The sequence below is a fragment of the Oryctolagus cuniculus genome, chromosome 2 (assembly GCF_051225735.1).
Source record: "Oryctolagus cuniculus isolate XC-2025 breed Fujian yellow rabbit chromosome 2, ASM5122573v1, whole genome shotgun sequence".
Taxonomy (NCBI): Eukaryota; Metazoa; Chordata; class Mammalia; order Lagomorpha; family Leporidae; genus Oryctolagus; species Oryctolagus cuniculus.
In genome coordinates, this window is record NC_142868.1 from 161,335,975 (window position 1) to 161,355,193 (window position 19,219).

The following is a 19,219-nucleotide window of genomic DNA, read 5'->3' on the forward strand; positions in this document are numbered from 1 at the left end:
AAGAGAGAGAGAGCTCTTATATCTGCTAGTTCACTCTCCAAATGGCTGCAATGGCCAGGACTGGGCCAGGAGCCAGGCGCTTCAACTGGGTCTCCCATGTTGGTGACAGGGACCCAAGCACGTGGCCCATCCCCTGCTTCTTTCCCAGGTGCATTAGCAGTGAGCTGGATTGGAAGTGGAGCAGCTGGGACTGGAATCAGTGCCCATATGGAATGCTGGCATTGCAGGTGGTGGCTTTAACCCGCTGCGCCACAGCACCTGCCTCTGCTTGCCTGCACCTGCTTGCTTCTTCTTAACTAGTTTGGGCATGGAGCCGGTGTTTCTCTTAATGGAAGAATATATTAGTTGAGTTCTCTGTGAGTTATTTACAGTGAGTAAAGAGATCCTGATTTTTTTTTCGAATCGGTAACCTATTACATGCTGGAAGGCTGCCCACAATGTTTGATAGATCCTTGCCATGCATTAACTGTGGATTTATAACTGATTGGGGAACCTAGCATTGTGAGCTTGTAGTCATTGTATGCCACTATTGAAGATACATACATGTAGCAGGCTATCTTTAATCCTTATCTTTTTATTTATTTATTTATTTATTTGACAGGTAGAGTTATAGACAGTGAGAGAGACAGAGAGAAAGGTCTTCCTTCCACTGGTTCACCCCACAAATGGCCGCTACAGCGGGCGCTGTGCCAGTCTGAAGCCAGGAGCCAGGTGCTTCCTCCTGGTCTCCTATGTGGGTGCAGGGACCCAGGCACTTGGGCCATTCTCCACTGCCTTCCTGGCCACAGCAGAGAGCTGGACTAGAAGAGGAGAACCAGGACTGGAACCTGGCACCTATATAGGATGCTGGCGCTGCAGGCAGAGGATTAACTAAGTGAGCCACGGTGCCACCCAATCCTTATCTTCTAAAACGTGGCAGTTTATTTTCATTTATTCTTGCATTTCTGAGAGACACTTAATGGATTTGTTAGTAATTTCATGATAGGCATCCATGGTAACTGTAGGTTTGAACATGGCCGATTTTCTGGAATAGTCATTGCAGTGTAACACTTGCCTCTTACTTAACAAAGTCCTTATTTAACATTATTTAACACTCTGTGTAAACTCTGCTAGGTAATTTAAAAAACTTTTACTGCTGTATGATAAGGAAGACTCAGTGTGTGTTTTCTAATTAGTTTCCTGAGCTCTAAGGTGGTAGGCCCATGTGCTTATTTGTAGATGTTAGATCTTTTCTCAGTGAGTCAGAATAACTTGAACATGACTTGAAGATTTTTTTTTTTTTTTTGATGTAATTTTCCCAAGAGTCTTGTTTTAAAATGGGGGAAAATGGTAGCTACTTTCTGCAGGTATTTCAGGCCTCGTCACATAATGACTGTATTTGTGGAGTTTTCTGTATCCTAGCACTCTGTTATCAGCAAGTATTTCATAAATATTGATAGTACAGCTCAATACATACCACAGACACAGAAATCCTTTTTGACTTCAGTGCTGGCTGCTTGTGTGGAATATAGGGGAGTGTGCACATAGCCTTGTCCTCTTAGTTTTTTTAACAGTCTGTATCAAGGACTGTATACCTGACTGAGCCCAGAACGTGTGATCTGACTCAAAGATATCTAAATCCAAAGAACATTCAGCTGTTTCATACATCATGGGAACAAGTTGTATTTGTAGATAAAATTGAAGAACTTTTATCCTTTAGGCATTCTCTTGAATTTTCAAATTATTCATCTCTCTTTCAGGTAGCCAGGTTTTTGAAATGCTGTATCTACTTTCTTATGTCTTGTTTCTCCTTTCATGTAATTTTTGTTCTATATGGAGCACCGCTAATAGAGTAAGTTTGAATTTTCTAACAAATTTACATTTTAAAACACTAATTTATTAAACAATATGCTGACATTTTGGCAGTTAGAGAAAAACTGATGTATTTAACAAATCAAGTAAGGACAGCATCATTGTCCTTTATTAGCTCTGTTTATTCTTTTAAAAACAATGGAATAACTTAATTCATTAAATGCTTCTATTACCTAGCCTTCTATTACCCAGTTACGTATTGGGAAGAGGGAAAGTAGAAGAGAATCTATGTGATACCATACCAACACATGTATGGCCTGTAGATAATTTACTGTAATGATATGTGTCAATTAGTTAGGATTCACATTTCAGTTCTTGATTAATGTGATTCTGATGTTCCTGAAAAAAGTTTGCTTTAAAAGGAAAGTCAATAGATTTCTGTATTTATATACTTCATAAGTCAGTGTTCATAATTTAAATGTGAAGTTTAGCCCAATAATTCTTTCAGAACTGTTCAATTTCAAACCAGTTACAACCAGATTCATAAATATTTCTCATAATGTTTATTATGGATTGGTGGACTTCAGTTTACCAGGGATCAACTATCATGGTGAAATGAGTGATGATAGATATATTAAGACGTATGTGTACAAGTACAGTTACGTGTGCTTGTACATAGTTGTATGTAGACACAAACTGAGAGGTTATTTTCTTTTTTTTTTTTTTTTTTTTTTTTTTTTTTTTTTTTTTACAGGCAGAGTGGATAGTGAGAGAGAGAGACAGAGAGAAAGGTCTTCCTTTGCCGTTGGTTCACCCTCCAATGGCCGCCGCGGCCGGCGCGCTGCGGCCGGCGCACCGCGCTGATCCGATGGCAGGAGCCAGGAGCCAGGTGCTTTTCCTGGTCTCCCATGGGGTGCAGGGCCCAAGCACCTGGGCCATCCTCCACTGCACTCCCTGGCCACAGCAGAGGGCTGGCCTGGAAGAGGGGCAACCGGGACAGAATCCGGCGCCCCGACCGGGACTAGAACCCGGTGTGCCGGCGCCGCTAGGTGGAGGATTAGCCTAGTGAGCCGCGGCGCCGGCCCCTGAGAGGTTATTTTCTAAACAGGGAAGGACAAACCTTGGTCATGGGGCTGGTAGTATCCGTCTAATCTTACAGTAGAATGAGTGTCTGGAATGATGGTTCTCAGAATGTATGGTCTTCAAACCAGCAGCATCAGCCTTTGATCAAAATGCACATTCTAAGGCCTCAATCAGAAACTCTGGAGATGGGACTCCCAAATCTTTACCTAATTCTCCAAGTGGTTCCAAATAAATTAAAGTTGAACCACTGGTTGTAGAGAAAGTTCTAGAGACTCTAATAAAGAGAACATTAATTTCTAGAAATGGACTTCCTTGCAGTGGAAGTCTCAGTACGAATCTTTGGGTTTATAACACTTATAAATCAATTGTTAAAATCCATATATATTTCTAGATTGCTTGTCAAAGCTCTCATTTTGCTAGAAAATTATTTATAGTCATCACTTTGTTAGAACTCGCCTTCCCTTTCAAAGTAGAATATAAAGAAACATTTTTATTTATGTAACTAAGATTACATAAGTATATGAATGTACATCTTCAGCACTTTGTAAAAAATTAATGAAGTTTTTTCTTCATAGGTTGGTGTTGGAAACATTTTTGTTCGCAGTTATTTTGTCTACCTTCACTACTGTACCTTGTTTATGTTTGTTGGGACCAAATCTCAAAGCATGGCTAAGAGTTTTCAGTAGAAATGGGTAAGTTTCTAATTTTATGTTTTAGTGATGTTTGAAATTAAAAAAAAACTAATGGAATGTTTTTCTGTTTGTGGCAGTTTGCTGATTTTCCCAAGAGCAGTTGGTTCTCAGGTACAGCGAGGGGGCCCCTGCAGCTAGGGACCGGGGTTAGCGAATAGATGGTTTGAAGAGGACCCAAGCAGGCAGAGCTACAGGTCCTTCCTCCACTGTGTGAAGATCAGCTCTGCTTTTTCTGTATGGTAGAATTCTGTTTAGCCTCTTGTTTGGAAACAAATATTTCTGCTACCAAAAGAAAGCTTTGAAAACCATTGTTCTTCAACAGTTCGGCACTGTGATAAAATTGCCACAAATAAAATTGCTTACATATGTTTTATAATCTAGAAATGGAGCCCATAATCTAAAAATGTCTTGTGTAGCAACAGTTTCTTATTTAGCCTTTCTTTGTGGTAAGAAAACAGAGTGCTAGTTTTATAGGATTTCATTTCCTTAGCAGGCATGTATTTTTCCAGCATAGTTAAGTTAAAACCAGAAACGGTTGATCTCTAAGAAAATCATATTATGGAGTTGGCATAGTGGGTAAAGCTGCTGCCTGCAACACTGGCATCCCTTATGAGTGCCAGTCCAGCTCCAGCTCTCTGCTAATGGCCTGGGAAAAGCAGTGGACCATGTCCCAAGTGCCTGAGCTCCTGCCATCCATGTGGAAGACCTGGAGGAAGCCTGTGGCTTCTGACTTTAGCCTGATTCAGCCCTGACTTGTGAGGCCACTTTGTAGGTAAATCAGCAGATGGAAGATATTTCTCTCTCTGTCTCTACCTCTTCCTCTCTTTCAAATAAATAAGTCTTAGAAAAAAAACAATTATTTGATGTCTGTGTTTTTCTTAAATAAATATTTATTTTATTTATTCGGAAGAGTGCCACAAAGGGAGAGATATCTTCCATCCACTGGTTTGCTCACCAAACAGACATAACAGCCAGGGCTGGGCCAGGCCAAAGCCAGGAGCTAGAACTCCATCCGGGTCTTCCACAGAGGCCCAAGTTCTTAGGCCATCTTCCATTGCTTTCCCAAAGGCATTAGTAGGGAGCTGGATCTGAAGCAGACCTGCTGGGGCTCCAACTAGCCCTCTGGTATGAGTTGTTTGCATGCAGGCAGCGGCTTAACCCATTGCACCATTAATGCCAGCCCTGATGTCCATAATTCTGTTCTGTTTATCCCCCATCAGCAGAAACTTCTGGAGCACTTACTCTGCACCATGCTATGTATGCTGAGGTCTTTGTGGATTCTGAAGTCTTAGTAAGATTTCTTTACCTGAGTAGTATGCATGTTCAAGGGTAAGGAAGGAAATGAGTGAAAAAATATGAGACTAAGATTGTGTAAACCCAATGGTGAGTGATGTAGGAACACAGAGGACTAGGGGACCAATTAGGAGTGGAGCTGAGGCCGGCACCGCGGCTCACTAGGCTAATCCTCCGCCTTGCGGCGCCGGCACACCGGGTTCTAGTCCCGGTCGGGGCGCCAGATTCTGTCCCGGTTGCCCCTCTTCCAGGCCAGCTCTCTGCTGTGGCCAGGGAGTGCAGTGGAGGATGGCCCAAGTCCTTGGGCCCTGCACCCCATGGGAGACCAGGAGAAGCACCTGGCTCCTGCCATCGGATCAGCGCGGTGCGCCGGCTGCAGCGCTCCGGCCACAGCGGCCATTGGAGGGTGAACCAACGGCAAAGGAAGACCTTTCTCTCTGTCTCTCTCTCTCACTGTCCACTCTGCCTGTCAAAAAAAAAAAAAAAAAAAAAAAAGGAGTGGAGCTGAAGAGGGGGTGATCTGTGATAGACGTGGATCAGGAGTGTAGGAGCTGGTGACACCAAGAAGAGAGGGGAAGACCTTGTATGCCAGGGGGAACAGGCGAGAGCATAGACACGGAAATGACAGTGGTGTTTTTGTGTCCTTGGGAAAGGCACAGCCCCTGGAGAGCAGAAGATGCATGCTGGATAGCAGGCTTCATAAATAACAGAATTCATCTTTTGAGATTAATGTTGTTTTTTAAAAGATTTATTTATTTGAAAGTCAGTTACACAGAGAAGGAGAGGCAGAGAGAAAGGGGGGGCGGTTTCCATCTACTGGTTCACTCCCCATTTGGCTGCAACAGCCAGAGCTGCACTGATCCTAAGTCAGGAGCCTGGAGCTTTTTCCAGGTCTTCCACGTGGGTACAGGGGCCCTAAGATTTGGCCTAAGATTTGGGTCATCTTCTGCTTTCCCAGGCTGCAGCAGAGAACTGGATTGGAAGTAGAGCAGCTGGGTCTCAAATCGGTGGCCCTATGGGATGTTGGCGCTGCAGGCAGCAGCTTTACCCACTATACCACAGCGCAGGCCCCAATTTTATTATTTTTTTAAGAAGCATCTCCTGTTCATAAAGTCTCTGGAAAACAAGACCAGTGTGATGGCCAAAAGCTTTTTTCCATATTGTTAGCATAGTATGCCAGATGGAATTAATTTATTTTAGCATTTAGTTAGAAATGATTAAACAGTGAAAACTGGTTGAAATATTTTTTATTGGGATTGATGGTTTCTCCAGCTTTGAATTCTGTATCTAATAATGATAATGGTTTATTTGAGAGAGATATTACCTGATTTTACAGTTAGTTCTGCTATAATGTGGTATATATGTTCCCAGAAATCAACACATGATGCAAAATTGGGCAGTAAAAACCACAGAGCCCATAGGAAAGGTAGGCTTGGGGCATTGTGCTCAAAAGCCTCAACACTCACACCTAAAGAGAAGGCAGGAATGTATTAAAAATGGTAGCGTGGTTTTACACATGTTAGATGGCTAAGAAACACACATTGTAGTAACTATGACCCTTTCCCTGGAAAAGATCTGCAGTTTGCGTTTGGAAGCAGGAGGTGCCTCTTACTGAGTAACAAGTTGCATATCCCTTATACAGAATGCCTGAGACCAAGGTGTTTCAGTTATTGGATTTTAGAGTGTTGTGTGTGTGTAATGAGGAATGGGATCCAAATTTTAACATGGAGCTTGTTTGTATGTCATATACACCTTCCATTTATAGCCTGGATGTAATGCGGTATTTTTAATAATTTTATGCATGAAAAAGAATTTCATGGTGTAGAATTTCCTACTGTGGCATCATGTTGATTCTAAAAAGGTTTCAGATTTTGGAGCATTTGAAATTTTGGATATTTGGAATAGAGAAGCTCAGCCTGTATTATTATTAAGTGGTGAAGGGTGGATGTTTGAGATTTGACCAAAAGTTAACACCACATGTGGATGAGTGTGGCTCATGACACCAGTGATAAATGGAGGTAGCTGGGAGAAGAATTGTTTTCTTTTTAAAAATGTATTGAGCTGTCATTCACATTACCTGTTTAAAGTGTACACTTTAATGGTTTTTAGTCTATTCAAAGATATGGGCAACCATCACCAGAATCCCTTTTAGAAAGTTTTATCAGCTTGGAAAGAAACAGTGTGTCCTTTAGTTAGGACTTCTCTCTGGCAGTACTGCTGTCCTGCATGGCTGGCAGAGCTTGGAGGGACACTTGTGTTTTGTGTGTTCTTGTGCTGTGTGGTGTGGCTGGGTGTAGTGGTCTGCGTTTACACTGACTGTGTCTCACAGAATCATTCCCCAGTACAGCAATCCAGCTACTACAGATTTGAATCTTTAAAACAAACATTGTAGAAGGCCTGACTGTATAAATTCCTGGTTGTGGTTGTTGTTGTTGTTTTGACAGGCAGAGTGGACAGTGAGAGAGAGACAGAGAGAAAGGTCTTCCTTTTCCATTGGTTCACCCCTCAATGGCCTCTGCAGCCGGTGTACTGCGCCGATCCCAAGCCAGGAGCCAGGTGCTTCTCCTGGTCTCCCATGCGGGTGCAGGGCCCAAGCACTTGGGCCATCCTCCACTGCCTTCCCAGGCCACAGCAGAGAGCTGGCCTAGAAGAGGGGCAATCCGGCGCCCTGACTGGGACTAGAACCCGGTGTGCCAGCGCCGCAGGCGGAGGATTAGCCTATTGAGCCGCGGCGCTGGCCAAATTCCTGGTATTTTTAAATTGAAAAATATTTAATGTTAAAACTCAAGGGAAACAGAAACTATCCTTAGTTTCTCAGAGTAATTTATCATAAAATTAATATGTATACTTTTTAAGACTTATTTATTTATTTGAGAGGCAGGGTTACAGACAAGAGGTTCACTCACCAAATGGCTGCAAAGGTCTGAGCTGGGTTGATCAGAAGTCAGGAGCCAGGAGCTTCTTTCGGGTCTCCCATGTGCGTGTAGGGGCCCAAACACTTGGGCCATCTTCTACTGCTTTCTGAGGCCATAGCAGAGAGCTGGATAGAAGCGGAGCAGCCAGGATTTGAACTGGTGCCCATATGGGACACCTAGACTGCAGGCAGAGGCTTAACCTAGTACGCCACAGCGCTGGCCCCTTTCTGGACCTGTTTTAACCCTATTTCTACTTTTAGGCTGAACTGTATTTTGCTTTCTGCTAGGTAAAAAAAAAAAAAAAAAAAAAAAAAATTATCCTACAGTTTGCCTTTTGAATCTTGGTGAATAAATCCTCTGATTTTTTTTTTTTCATTCCTGTCAGCACTTTATCCCTTCTCAGAAAGAACAAAAGTAAAACTAAAAATTGTAGGAAAGGAGATAACCATTTTTTAGCAAGAGATAGAAAAGAGATTTGTAAGTTTGATAATAGATAGCATTAAGGCTTTGGGGAAGCAGAAGCCAGCAGTGGTGTTGAAACTCTACAAAGTGTCACTTGGTTGAGGCACTCTGAAGGGCAGTTAGTGATACGGTTGGCTCTCCACATATGTGAACTCCACAGGTACTCAACCAACCACGGATTTGAAAATACTTTTTACAAAATTGCATCTGTGTTGAACAGGTACAGATTTTTTTTTCCTTATATTTCTTAAATGGTACAGTGTAACAAATGTTTGCAGTGTAAAGGGTATCATAAGTCATCTAAAGATGATTCACAGTATATGGGGATATGCATAGGTTATATGTAAACACTACATTATTTTATATAAGGGATTTGAATATCCATTGATGTGGGTATCTGTAGGGGATCCTCAAACCCATTCCGCTCAGATACCAAGGGACAGCTATATCTATAAGAATTGGAAATACATATCTTTAACAGTTCTGCTTCTAGGATATTATCCAGTAGGTATACATACTTGCATACCTGCAAATGTTGGATATATGAGATTATCCATTTCACCATTGAAAATAACCTAGATGTCCTTTAGTAAGGGATATAGTTAAATTTTTTGTAAAAATTTTATTTATTTATTTGAAAAGCAGTTATAGAGGGAGAGAAAGGGAAAGAGAGAGAGAGAGACAGAGGACTTCCATCTGCTAGTTCACTTTCCAAATAGTCACAATGGCCAGTCTGAGCCAGGTTGAAACTAGGAGCCTAGAACTCCAGCTAGGTCTCCCACTTGGGTGCAGGGCCCCAAGTATGTGGGCCATCCTCCACTGCTTTCCCAGGTGCATCAGCAGGGAACTGGATCAGAAGTGGAGCAGCCAGGACTCCAACCATTGCATCTCAGGTGGCAGCTTACCTTGCTGTACCACACGCCAGCACCTAATTGAGTTAAATTTAATCCACATCATGGAACACTATATGGCTATAAAACTACACATGAAAAAAAATCTGTTATGTACTCTGTGTTAAGTGGAAAAAAATGAGGTGCAAAAATATCACCATTTATGTTACCCATTGGTGGGGGCTGGGGGTAGACAGTGCCTGTGTCTCTGGAAGGGCACATATGAAGCTGACAGACCTTGGTTGTCTCCCAGGAGGCAAAGCGAGGAAAGTTTCCACTGAATGCCCTCTGCTGTCTTTGGAAAGTTGAACCGTACTAATGTACTTCTAACATTAAAGGAAAATTATAACAAGTTAGATTTCGCTAATACATGTCTTACTCCTTGCTTATTGAAAGTTAGGCCTGTATTGAGAGGCTCCTAGATTCTCTGATGCCACCTCAGCTTAGTGGACAACAGAGGTTGTCCTAAAAGTTTCATCATGCAGCTGGAGAACAGTTCAGTTTCTAGAGTACTTTGGCTAAAAACAGTCCATTTGTAATGCAGAACAGTAGAATCTAGTATCACACAGGACATGATGTGATATACTAATGCAAAAGATACTGCAGTAACTTTTAAAACATTTTCATGTTATATTGTTTTCAGAGCAATTGGTGAGATACTCTTACTATCACTCTTTTCTAGAGGAATACACTAGAAAGCTGACAGGTTAAGTGATTTTCTCAAGCTCTATAGCCAGTAAGTGCTAGGGCTGGGACTTGAATCTAGATCATCTGACAGTATAGAAATTATAATTGAGGGTAGAAAATGGGTTCCTTTTTTCTCAGTATGGTGGCCATAGGTTCCTAACTTCATGGTTCCACATATGTAATATGACTAGAATATAAGTAACATGTAACTTGCAGGATAGTTTTCAGAACTGAGGGAGGTAATGAGTGAAGTCAAATAGGTGCACAGCCAGTGCTGACTGCAGGTTTTCTCGGTCCTTCTTCCTGCTTTTGTATAACAGATCATAGAGTGCAGCACTTTCACAACCATGGATTAGAAGAGAGTGTTTTCTTCAGTTAATTTTTTTGAAGATTTATTTATTTGAGAGCAGAGCTACAGAGAGGCAGAGAGAGAGGGAGAGGTCTTCCATCTGCTGGTTCAAGAAAGAGAGAGAGAGAGAGGTCTTCCATCTGCTGGTTCACTCCCCAAATGTATGCAACAGCTGGAGCTGGGCCAATCTGAAGCCAGGAGCCAGGAGCTTCATACAGGTCTTCCACGCCCAAGGACTTGGGCCATCTTCCACTGCCTTCCCAGGCCATAGCAGAGAGCTGGATCAGAAGTGTAACAGCTGGGACACAAACCTGTGCCCATAGGGGATGCTGGCACTGCAGCGCTGGCCCCTTTTTTGGTTAATTTCATGTGAAGTTCATTTGCACTTTGCCATGACAGGGAAACTCAATTCTTCATGAAGTCTCCACCACACATTAGTGTTAATTCAATTTCTTCCCAATACTTTTATCATACTTTTCAAGAATTCAGTTTAGCGAATATGTCAGATACTGATTGAGCTAGAAGAAAATTTGATGAGTTAACTTGCTTAATGTTAGAGTTGGCCTTCTTGAATATTCACTTTTATGCAGAAATATAAAATTCAAAGATATGGTTATTGAAATATCTGTAAGAACAGTTAGCCATATGTTATATTGAAATACAGTTTCAATATATAGTTTAACTTATTAGTATTCCATCAAACTTTAATTTCGAAGAATTATTTAAGGAAGGTATATGAAATATATGAAGAATATGTATTTTTCATATTCAATAACTGGAAAAGAAATTAAAGTTCTAATTTGAAGTTTATATTGCTATAGTTATAATTTAAGGAATGGCTTTTAAATACTTGAAGTACTGATTAAAGATTTTTGAGCTTTAAATTCTTTTGGTATTCATCCTATATTTCATATGTAAAACATACCAGAGTGTTTTAATATAAAGCAGACTCAATTGAACTGTATCTGAGATGTTCAGTGTGAATAAGCCAGCCTTGAATTGGCATGATGTGGTAGTGTAGAGTCAATATAAAAGTATTACTATTTTTAGCAAAATAATGGTATATAATCATTTTTATGTATTTGCACATTTATAGAAAACTTAATACTGAGTAGATGATAATCATGAAGACTGAGAACACAAAAACTTTAAGAAGTGTGTAGAAATTACATCGTGAATAAGGATCAATTTTGATACTATTGAGATTTACTTCACAATTCAATGACACCGTTTTAACAAGATTTTCCTTAAAGTAAGTGTAAAGCTGTTCTAGGAAAACAAAACAAAAAAACTAAAGAATGCTGTTATAAAGAAACTTGAAGATAAAAGAGTCATTTGGTTTCTTAAAAGAGTCTGTCAACATCTAATGAGTGTACTTAATACTAAATATATAAAATTTGTGCTACTTCAGTTCATTTTGTTGTTGCCTTGGTGTTAAAATTTTAATTTTTTTTTAAAAAACATATAGACTTCTTTATAAGGCAGATTAATAATTTGACTACTGTACACCTGTGTTTTCGTTGAAGTCTGTTTTTGGATGTGCTAGCAGTTAAATGTAGTTATTGAATATGTAAGTTAGACCAGATCACTTTAAGTAAACTAAGTAGTCTCCTGAAAAGAAATAAATATAAATCTGTAGTGATTTTGCCCAGGGGAAAGCATCACAGTTAGACCAATTTGTGTAGATAAAGACAGCAGGCCTCTCTGTGTCATGTTTGTATTGAAATGGATATTGGGAGAAAAAAAAAAAAAAAACATTGTGAACCAAAGATTTATTCATAGAAAAAGGAGGTAATATGGACACAAAAATTTATTGGCCAAGAGGCATTTATTCAACAGAAAAGGAAAAATCTGCTTAGCCACTAGGAGGAGTAGTTACCGTGTCTGTCTGTCTGTCTGTCTGTCTGTCTCTCTCTTTTTGATGAGTTAAATGATATAAAAGATCAAATTTGAGGCTGGTGTTAGGGTTTAGCAGGTTAGGCTGCCACCTGCAACATCCATATGGGCACCTGTTCAAAACCTGCCTGCCCCACTTCCAATCCAGCTCCCTGCTGGTGTGCCTGGGCAAGCGGTGAAGAATAGCCAGGTGCTTGGGTCCCTGCACCCATGTGGGAAACTCAGAAGAAGCTCCTGATTCCTGTCTTCAGCCTGACCCAGCCCCTGCCATTGCAGCCATTTGGGGAGTGAACCAATGGATGGAAGATTCTCTGTCTCTTCCTCTCTGTAACTCTGACTTTCAAATAAATAAATACATCTTTAATAAATCTTTTTAAAAAATCAAATTCATTTAAACAGCACTTTAATGACAACATATCTAAACCACCACTGTTTACTGTTAACTGCCCTCAGATGCTTGATACTGAGTCTGGCACATAGTGAACACTCAAAATGGTCTATTTATTCAATTTTTAAAAAACATTTATTTATTTGAAGTCAGAGTTACAGAGAGAGGGAGGTAAAGAGAGAATCTTCCATCTTCTGGTTCACTCCTCAAATGGCTACAACTGCCAGGGCTGAACCAAGCTGAAGCCAGGAGTTTCATCTGGGTCTTTCATGTGAATGCAGGGGCCCAAGCACTTAGGCCATCTTCTGCTGCTTTTCCTAGGCCATTAGCAGGGAGCTGGATTAGAAATAGAGCATCCAGGACTCAAACTGGCATCCATATGGGATGCTAGTATCACAGGAGGCGGCTTTACCACAGCACTGGCTCCCAGTTAATCTTGATAGAATGAATTATAGTGTAGCCAGTTTGTACTTGGAGCTCATTGTCATGAAAATTGACTGTTACAAGGTTACAGTAATACAGTAAGCCATTTATTCTTTTCTCATCTGTATGGACTATGTGTTTATGTTTCTTAACTGTGGAAAAAATTATCCAATAACAGTAGAATTTTGGTGACATTATGGAAACTTACACAATGGTAATAAACTAATGCCAGTGCTGCTACAAAGTAGTTAATAGAACTTACCTATTTTGTTTCTTTTTATCATTATCTTTTTTTTATTGCTATCAACTTCAAAGAAATTACAGAGATTCTCCAAATAATAATGATATTTACTTGGGAATAGCAAAGCATTGCAATAGGAATATGCATGCCATAGTAAACTATGAACATATTCAGAGTGTGAGGCAAGAAGATGTGCTTAAAAGCAAAGATGAGGACAATTACATAGATATTTTGGAGCAGTGATTAATAACCAGCATGACACTGGTCTGAGGTTGAATGACAGTTGCCGGGCAGATGCCCTTGTGGCTGTACTTTTAGAATAAGGTTTTGATGATCTCTGTGCAAGCTTGTGGTCCTGGCAGAGTCTTTGCAGTAGTCACTGCAGGCAGTCATGTGTAAGAACCCTTCCTTTATAACCTCCTGGCTTTACTTTTTGTTAGGATTGACACAAATGACTCCAACTTTCACATTACAGATGAGTGTGTTTGTATGTAATATATGCATTACATAAATATATATGTGTAACAAATTATGTTTAAAATTAAAGTTTCAAATAATAGAATATAAAAAATTAAGGATCTTAATTTTGTCAGAGGCAATGATTACTAATAGATTTTATATGTTCTAATTTCTTGTGCATGTAACGTGTCGTTTTTTAAATGTTTATTCTCATCTACTTGAAAGAGCAACAGAGAGAAAGAGAAAGGGGGAGGGAGGGAGAGAGAGAGAGGGAGAAACAGAGAGGGAGAAAGAGAGGTCCTCCATCCACTAATTCACTCCCTAAATATCCACAACAGCCATAGCTGAACCAGGCCAAAGCCAAGAGCCCAGAACACCATCTGAGCTTCCCACATGAATAGCAGGGACCCAAGCACTTGAGCTGTCATCTGCTACCTCCCTGGATGCATTAGCAGGGATCTGGATCAAAAGCAGAGTAATCAAGGCTCAAACCAGCACTCTGATTGGGATGTAGGCATCTCAGGCAGCAACAAAACCCACTGTACCACAGAGCCTGCCCCCATGTCTGTAATTTTAAGATGAAAATGCTTAGTTACTGCTTTAAAAAATTATTTAGGCTGGCGCCGCGGCTTACTAGGCTAATCCTCTACCTACGGCGCCGGCACCCCGGGTTCTAGTCCCGGTTGGGGCGCTAGATTCTGTCCCGGTTGCCCCTCTTCCAGTCCAGCTCTCTGCTGTGGCCCAGGAGGGCAGTGAAGGATGGCCCAAGTGCTTGGGCCCTGTACCTGCATGGGAGACCAGGAGGAAGCACCTGTCTCCTGGCTTTGGATCTGCACAGTGCGCTGGCCATAGTGGCCATTTAGGGAATGAACCAACGGAAGGAAGACCTTTCTCTCTGTCTCTCTCTCTAACTCTGCCTGTCCAAAAAAAAAAATTATTTGTTTACTTATTTGAAAAGCAGAGAGAGACAGATACAGAAATCTTCCATCTAGTGGTTCATTCCCCATATGCCTACCAAAGCTTGTGCTGGGCTAAGCTGAAGGCAGGAACTAGGAACCCAATCTGGGTCTTCAACATGGGTGGCAGGGCCTCAACTATTTGAGCCATTACCACCACCTCCCAGGCTATGCATTAGCTGGAAGCTGGGATTGGAAGGTGAGCCAAGACTCAAGCCCAATATGTAGATAGGGCTTGAGTCTCCAGTATAGGATGTGGGCATCCCAAACAGCATCTTAACGGCTATGCTAAAGGACTGCCCCAGATACTGCCTTAGAACTTGCTTTCTTTCTACTAACATATTATGAACATCTTTACCTGTGTGGGTATGTATCATCCCTCTTTTGCATGGTATTCTTAGTGTATCTTGATGTATTAGGAGTAACACTAAGTTTCAGCTTACCTTGTTTAACAGTAAGGAAACTGATGATGTCACATAATAGGGTCAGATGGGTCAGGGCACTGAAAGTGTGTGACCATGATTCTTCTGTTTCTTCTTTTTTTAAGGATTGATTTATTTGAGAGGTAGACTTACAGAAAAAGAGAGGGAGAGACAGAAAGGTCTTCCATCTGCTGGTTCACTCCTCAAGTGGCAGCAATGGCTGGAGGTAGGCCAATCAGAAGCCAGAAACGGGAGCTCCTCCTAGGCTACCACATGGCTGCAGGGGCCCAAACATTTGGGCCACCTTCTACTGCTTTCCCAGGCCACAGCAGAGAGCTGGATCAGAAGAGGAGCAGCTGGGACACTAACCAGTGCTCATATGGAATGCCAGTGCCACAGGAGGAGGCTTAGCAACGGCCCCGTGGCCATGCTTCTGATGGATCTTCTGGTTCTTATCCTCAGGCTGGGAGTGAGATGGTAGCAGCAGCTTCTTTAGTTTTCCCAAACTGATCCTTGGGAGTAAGACTGGGTTCACCGTGATTTCATTGGTCTAATCAGTAGAGCTGAGGTAAATATCAAATAATTTGTCATCATTGTAAGTACTCCATATGCCATAATTTTTTAAAATTTCCTATTGAATATTATCATATTTCTGTAATTATAATATTATGAACATCTTTGTTTCATTTAATTTTTTATATTTGTGCCAAGAGTTTCTGTAGGCTAAGATTCTTGGAGTAGAATTCCTAGATGAACAGAAGTTGTCAACCTGAAGTTCTAATTTTAATAATGTGTATATCTCTATATACTAGACTACTTTAGAAAGTTCATGGAAATGAATTGAAAGATGAATTAATTTTGGTGCAAAAAAATTTGAAATCCATGAAAATAAGGGGGTCTTCAAAAAGTTCATGGAAAACTCATAAGAAATTGTACATGGATTTCAAAACTTTTTGCACCAGAATAAACATGTCTTTTAATTCCACTTTTCACAGACTTTTTGGCATACTCTTGTATATTCCTCTGAACAGACTGCTGGTTTCCCTCACTTCCCATCAGGCCTATTTACTCTTTAATCAATCTCACGGGTCTCTTGCCTACAAGGGACCTGCCAAGGGTGACAGTAACTTCATCTGGTGCCTAATAGAATGCATAAACTGTGGCCACAAAGTTTTAAAGTTTGAGTTTATAGAAACACCAATTAATAAATTTCAGCTGGACACTACTGATTGATTCCCAGAGATAGCAGTTCCCTTACTCTGCCCCCACCTTCAGTCTTTCCCTCTGCCTCCTCCTGTTGCAGCAAACTGGATAGAAAATAATATCCAGGCTTCAAAATGCAGCTTTGAGACAGGAAAGATGGGTGACAGCTGAGATGACCAGACATCTTCAGGGCTAACTCGCTCGACCTATCTGTGCTAATAGTCTCAGCAGCCTGGCCATGTTCGGTGTGTACAGTAAGAAGGAAGATGGCACAGCAGTCCTAAAACCTACCACAGGAGAAGCAAAACGAGCATACAGAAGATAGTCCAGACTAGAAAAAATGCTGTGCCAGGAACAAAAACAGTGCTCCACGCAGATGATCGTAGAAAGATGTTAAGAGGGCAGGTACTCCTCTCCGATTCCAGCTTCCTGCTAGTGCATACCTTGGCCTTGGGGGAGGCAGCAGTGATGGCTCAAATAGTTGGGTCCCTGCCACCCATGTGAGACACCCTGGTGGAGTTCAGGGATCCTGGCTTTGGCCTTGTCCAGCCCTGGCTGTTGTGAGAATTTGGGGGATGGACCAACAGATAGGAGCTCTTGTCTCTGCCTGTCAAATAAAGAAATATGTTATTAAAGATATGCATTCAGTAAAATAAGAGTAAAGATGAGATAATGAAACAAAATAAGTTGGGGAATTACAGAATTAATGAAATTACAGAATTAATTAAATAAGATGAGAATCCTAGCCACACTGTTACAGACATCAAGAAACTGAAATATAGACAAGTTAGAAAATAAAATTATAGGGGCCAGCACTGTGGCATAGAGGGTAAAGCTGCCGCCTGCAGTGCCGGCATCCCATACGGGTGCCGGCTTGAGTCCTGGCTGCTCCACTTTTGATCCAACTCTCTGCTAAGGCCTGGGAAAGCAGTAGAAGATAGCCTAAGTCCTTGGGCCCCTGCACTCACATTGGAGACCCAGAAGAAGCTCCTGGCTTCAGATTGGCACAGCTCCAGCTGTTGTGGCCGACTGGGGAGTGAACCAGTGGATGGAAGACCTCTCTCTGTCTCTGTCTCTGTCTCTCCTTCTCTCTCTATGTAACTCTGACTTTCAAGTAAATAAATAAATCATTTAAAAAAACGAAATTATAGACAAGTTAGAAAATAAAATTTTAGCATTGTGTAAAGGTTTGAGCCAATCAAAATGAATCAGGGCTGGCGCTGCAGCTCAGTAGGCTAATCCTCCACCTGCGGCGCTGCACCCCGGGTTCTAGTCGCGGTCAGGGCGCCGGATTCTGTCCTGGTTGCCCCTCTTCCAGGCCAGCTCTCTGCTGTGGCCCGGGAGTGCAGTGGAGGATGACCCAAGTGCTTGGGCCCTGCACCCCATGGGAGACCAGGAGAAGCACCTGGCTCCTGGCTTCGGATCAGTGCAGTGTGCTGGCCGCAGCACGCTGGCTGCAGCGGCCATTGCGGGGTGAACCAACGGAAAAGGAAGACCTTTCTCTCTCTCTCTCTCTCTCTCTCTCTCACTCTCACTCTCACTCTCACTCTCTCTCACTTTCCACTCTGCCTGCCCAAAATAAATAAATAAATAAATAAATAAATAAATAAATAAATAAATAAAATGAATCAGGAAGGGCCAGTGTTGTAAAGTTGATGCCTGCAGCACCAACATTCATGTGAGTTCCAGTTGGAGTCCTGGCTGTTCCACTTCTGATCCAGCTCCTTGCTAATGTGCCTGGGAAAGGAATGGTGGATGGCCCAAGTACTTAGACCCCTGCCACCCATGGGGGAGACTCAGAGTTCTAGGCTCTTGGCCATTTGGGGAGTGAACCAGTGGATGGAAAAATCTCTCTAACTCTGCCTTTCAAATAAATAAAGTTTTTATTTTTAAAACAGTGAGGTGTAGGGGAGGGTGTTAGGAAGAATATATAGAGAAGAGACAAAGGATATTCAAACTTAAGATTAGTTAGTGCCCTGAAAATGCAAAACAAGAAAAAAAATTCAAAGGTGTACTTGAGGTGGGTTTTGTGGCACAGCTATTTAAGCCACCACTTGGGATACTTGCATCCCACATAGGAGTGCCTGAGGTCAAGTCCTGCCTTCACTTCCAATTCCAGCTTCCTGCTAATGTGCACCCTGGGAGACAGCCGGTGATGGCTCAAGTCCCTGGGTCCCTGTCACCTGCTCAGGAGAGGAGGTTGACTTTTAGGCTGCTGGCTTTGGCCTGGCCCAGCCTCAGGTGTTGTAGACAATTGGGGAGTAAGCCAACAGGTGGAAGAATACTACCCCCTCACGTCTCTGTTTTTTTCTTGTATGTGCATTCTCTTTTGCTCTGCCTTTCAAATAAATAAAAATAAGTTAGTAAATTTTTTTAAAAGGACGAACTAGAAGACAGTTTCCCTAAATGAAAGAATTGTTCAGATTTGTACTTTAAAGAGGTTCACAATATCAAGAAAGTAATTAAATAACTGATAGTATTAGGGTTGCAGAACAAAATAGAAAAGACGTGAGGAGGAAAGGGAGGTGGAGAACATCTAACTGTATCCTCCAAGTGCCCAGTTGTTCTGGCTGTGTCTGGTTGCTGAGCCTGTTTGGTGCAGCCTCTTCAGGAAATAAAGCTGACATGGAATTCTGCACACCAGACAAGAGGCCCCACCTCTTCCCTGGCTTGACTCAGCATGCTGGCAGCCAGGTTTATGCCATCTAGGTAGAACACTGAAATATTTCACTCTGGGGAAAATGATACAAAAGAAAACTTACAAAAACTGGCATTTGAGGGTCCTCTCAGGGCAGCCTGTGGGTTGAATCATCCTACTCACACAGAGTGAGCCTCAAGTCAACGGTTTGTTTAGTGTTTTGCCTTGTTCTTATTTTTAGATAGCTTTATTGTGTTGTAACTGCACATCATAAAATTCACCCACTTAAAGTGTGTAACTCATTGGTTTTTAGTAGAGATGGTCATCCAGCTGTTGGCACAGTCTAGGTCAGTGACATTTCGTCACACCAAAAAGAAGCTGTTCTCTTAGCAGCCATTCCCTGTTACCATCGTTCTCCCCCATCCACAGCT

The 19,219-nt window shown here is 41.7% G+C and overlaps 1 protein-coding gene across 7 annotated transcripts in view; it reads left to right on the top strand.

Annotated features, from left to right (window-relative positions):
• The window catches only part of PIGF (phosphatidylinositol glycan anchor biosynthesis class F), a 36,722-nt gene that overhangs the window by 2,266 nt on the left and 15,237 nt on the right, over nucleotides 1-19,219 (top strand). For 5 of the 7 annotated variants that reach the window (XM_008254443.4, XM_008254442.5, XM_051842949.3 and 2 more), the window contains 2 exons: nucleotides 1,740-1,831; nucleotides 3,450-3,566. In XM_008254443.4, the coding sequence (XP_008252665.1) occupies nucleotides 1,740-1,831; nucleotides 3,450-3,566 (209 nt within the window). The remainder of the gene's footprint in view (nucleotides 1-1,739; nucleotides 1,832-3,449; nucleotides 3,567-19,219) is intronic. The other 2 variants (XM_089327705.1, XM_089327703.1) reach the window with 1 other exon arrangement.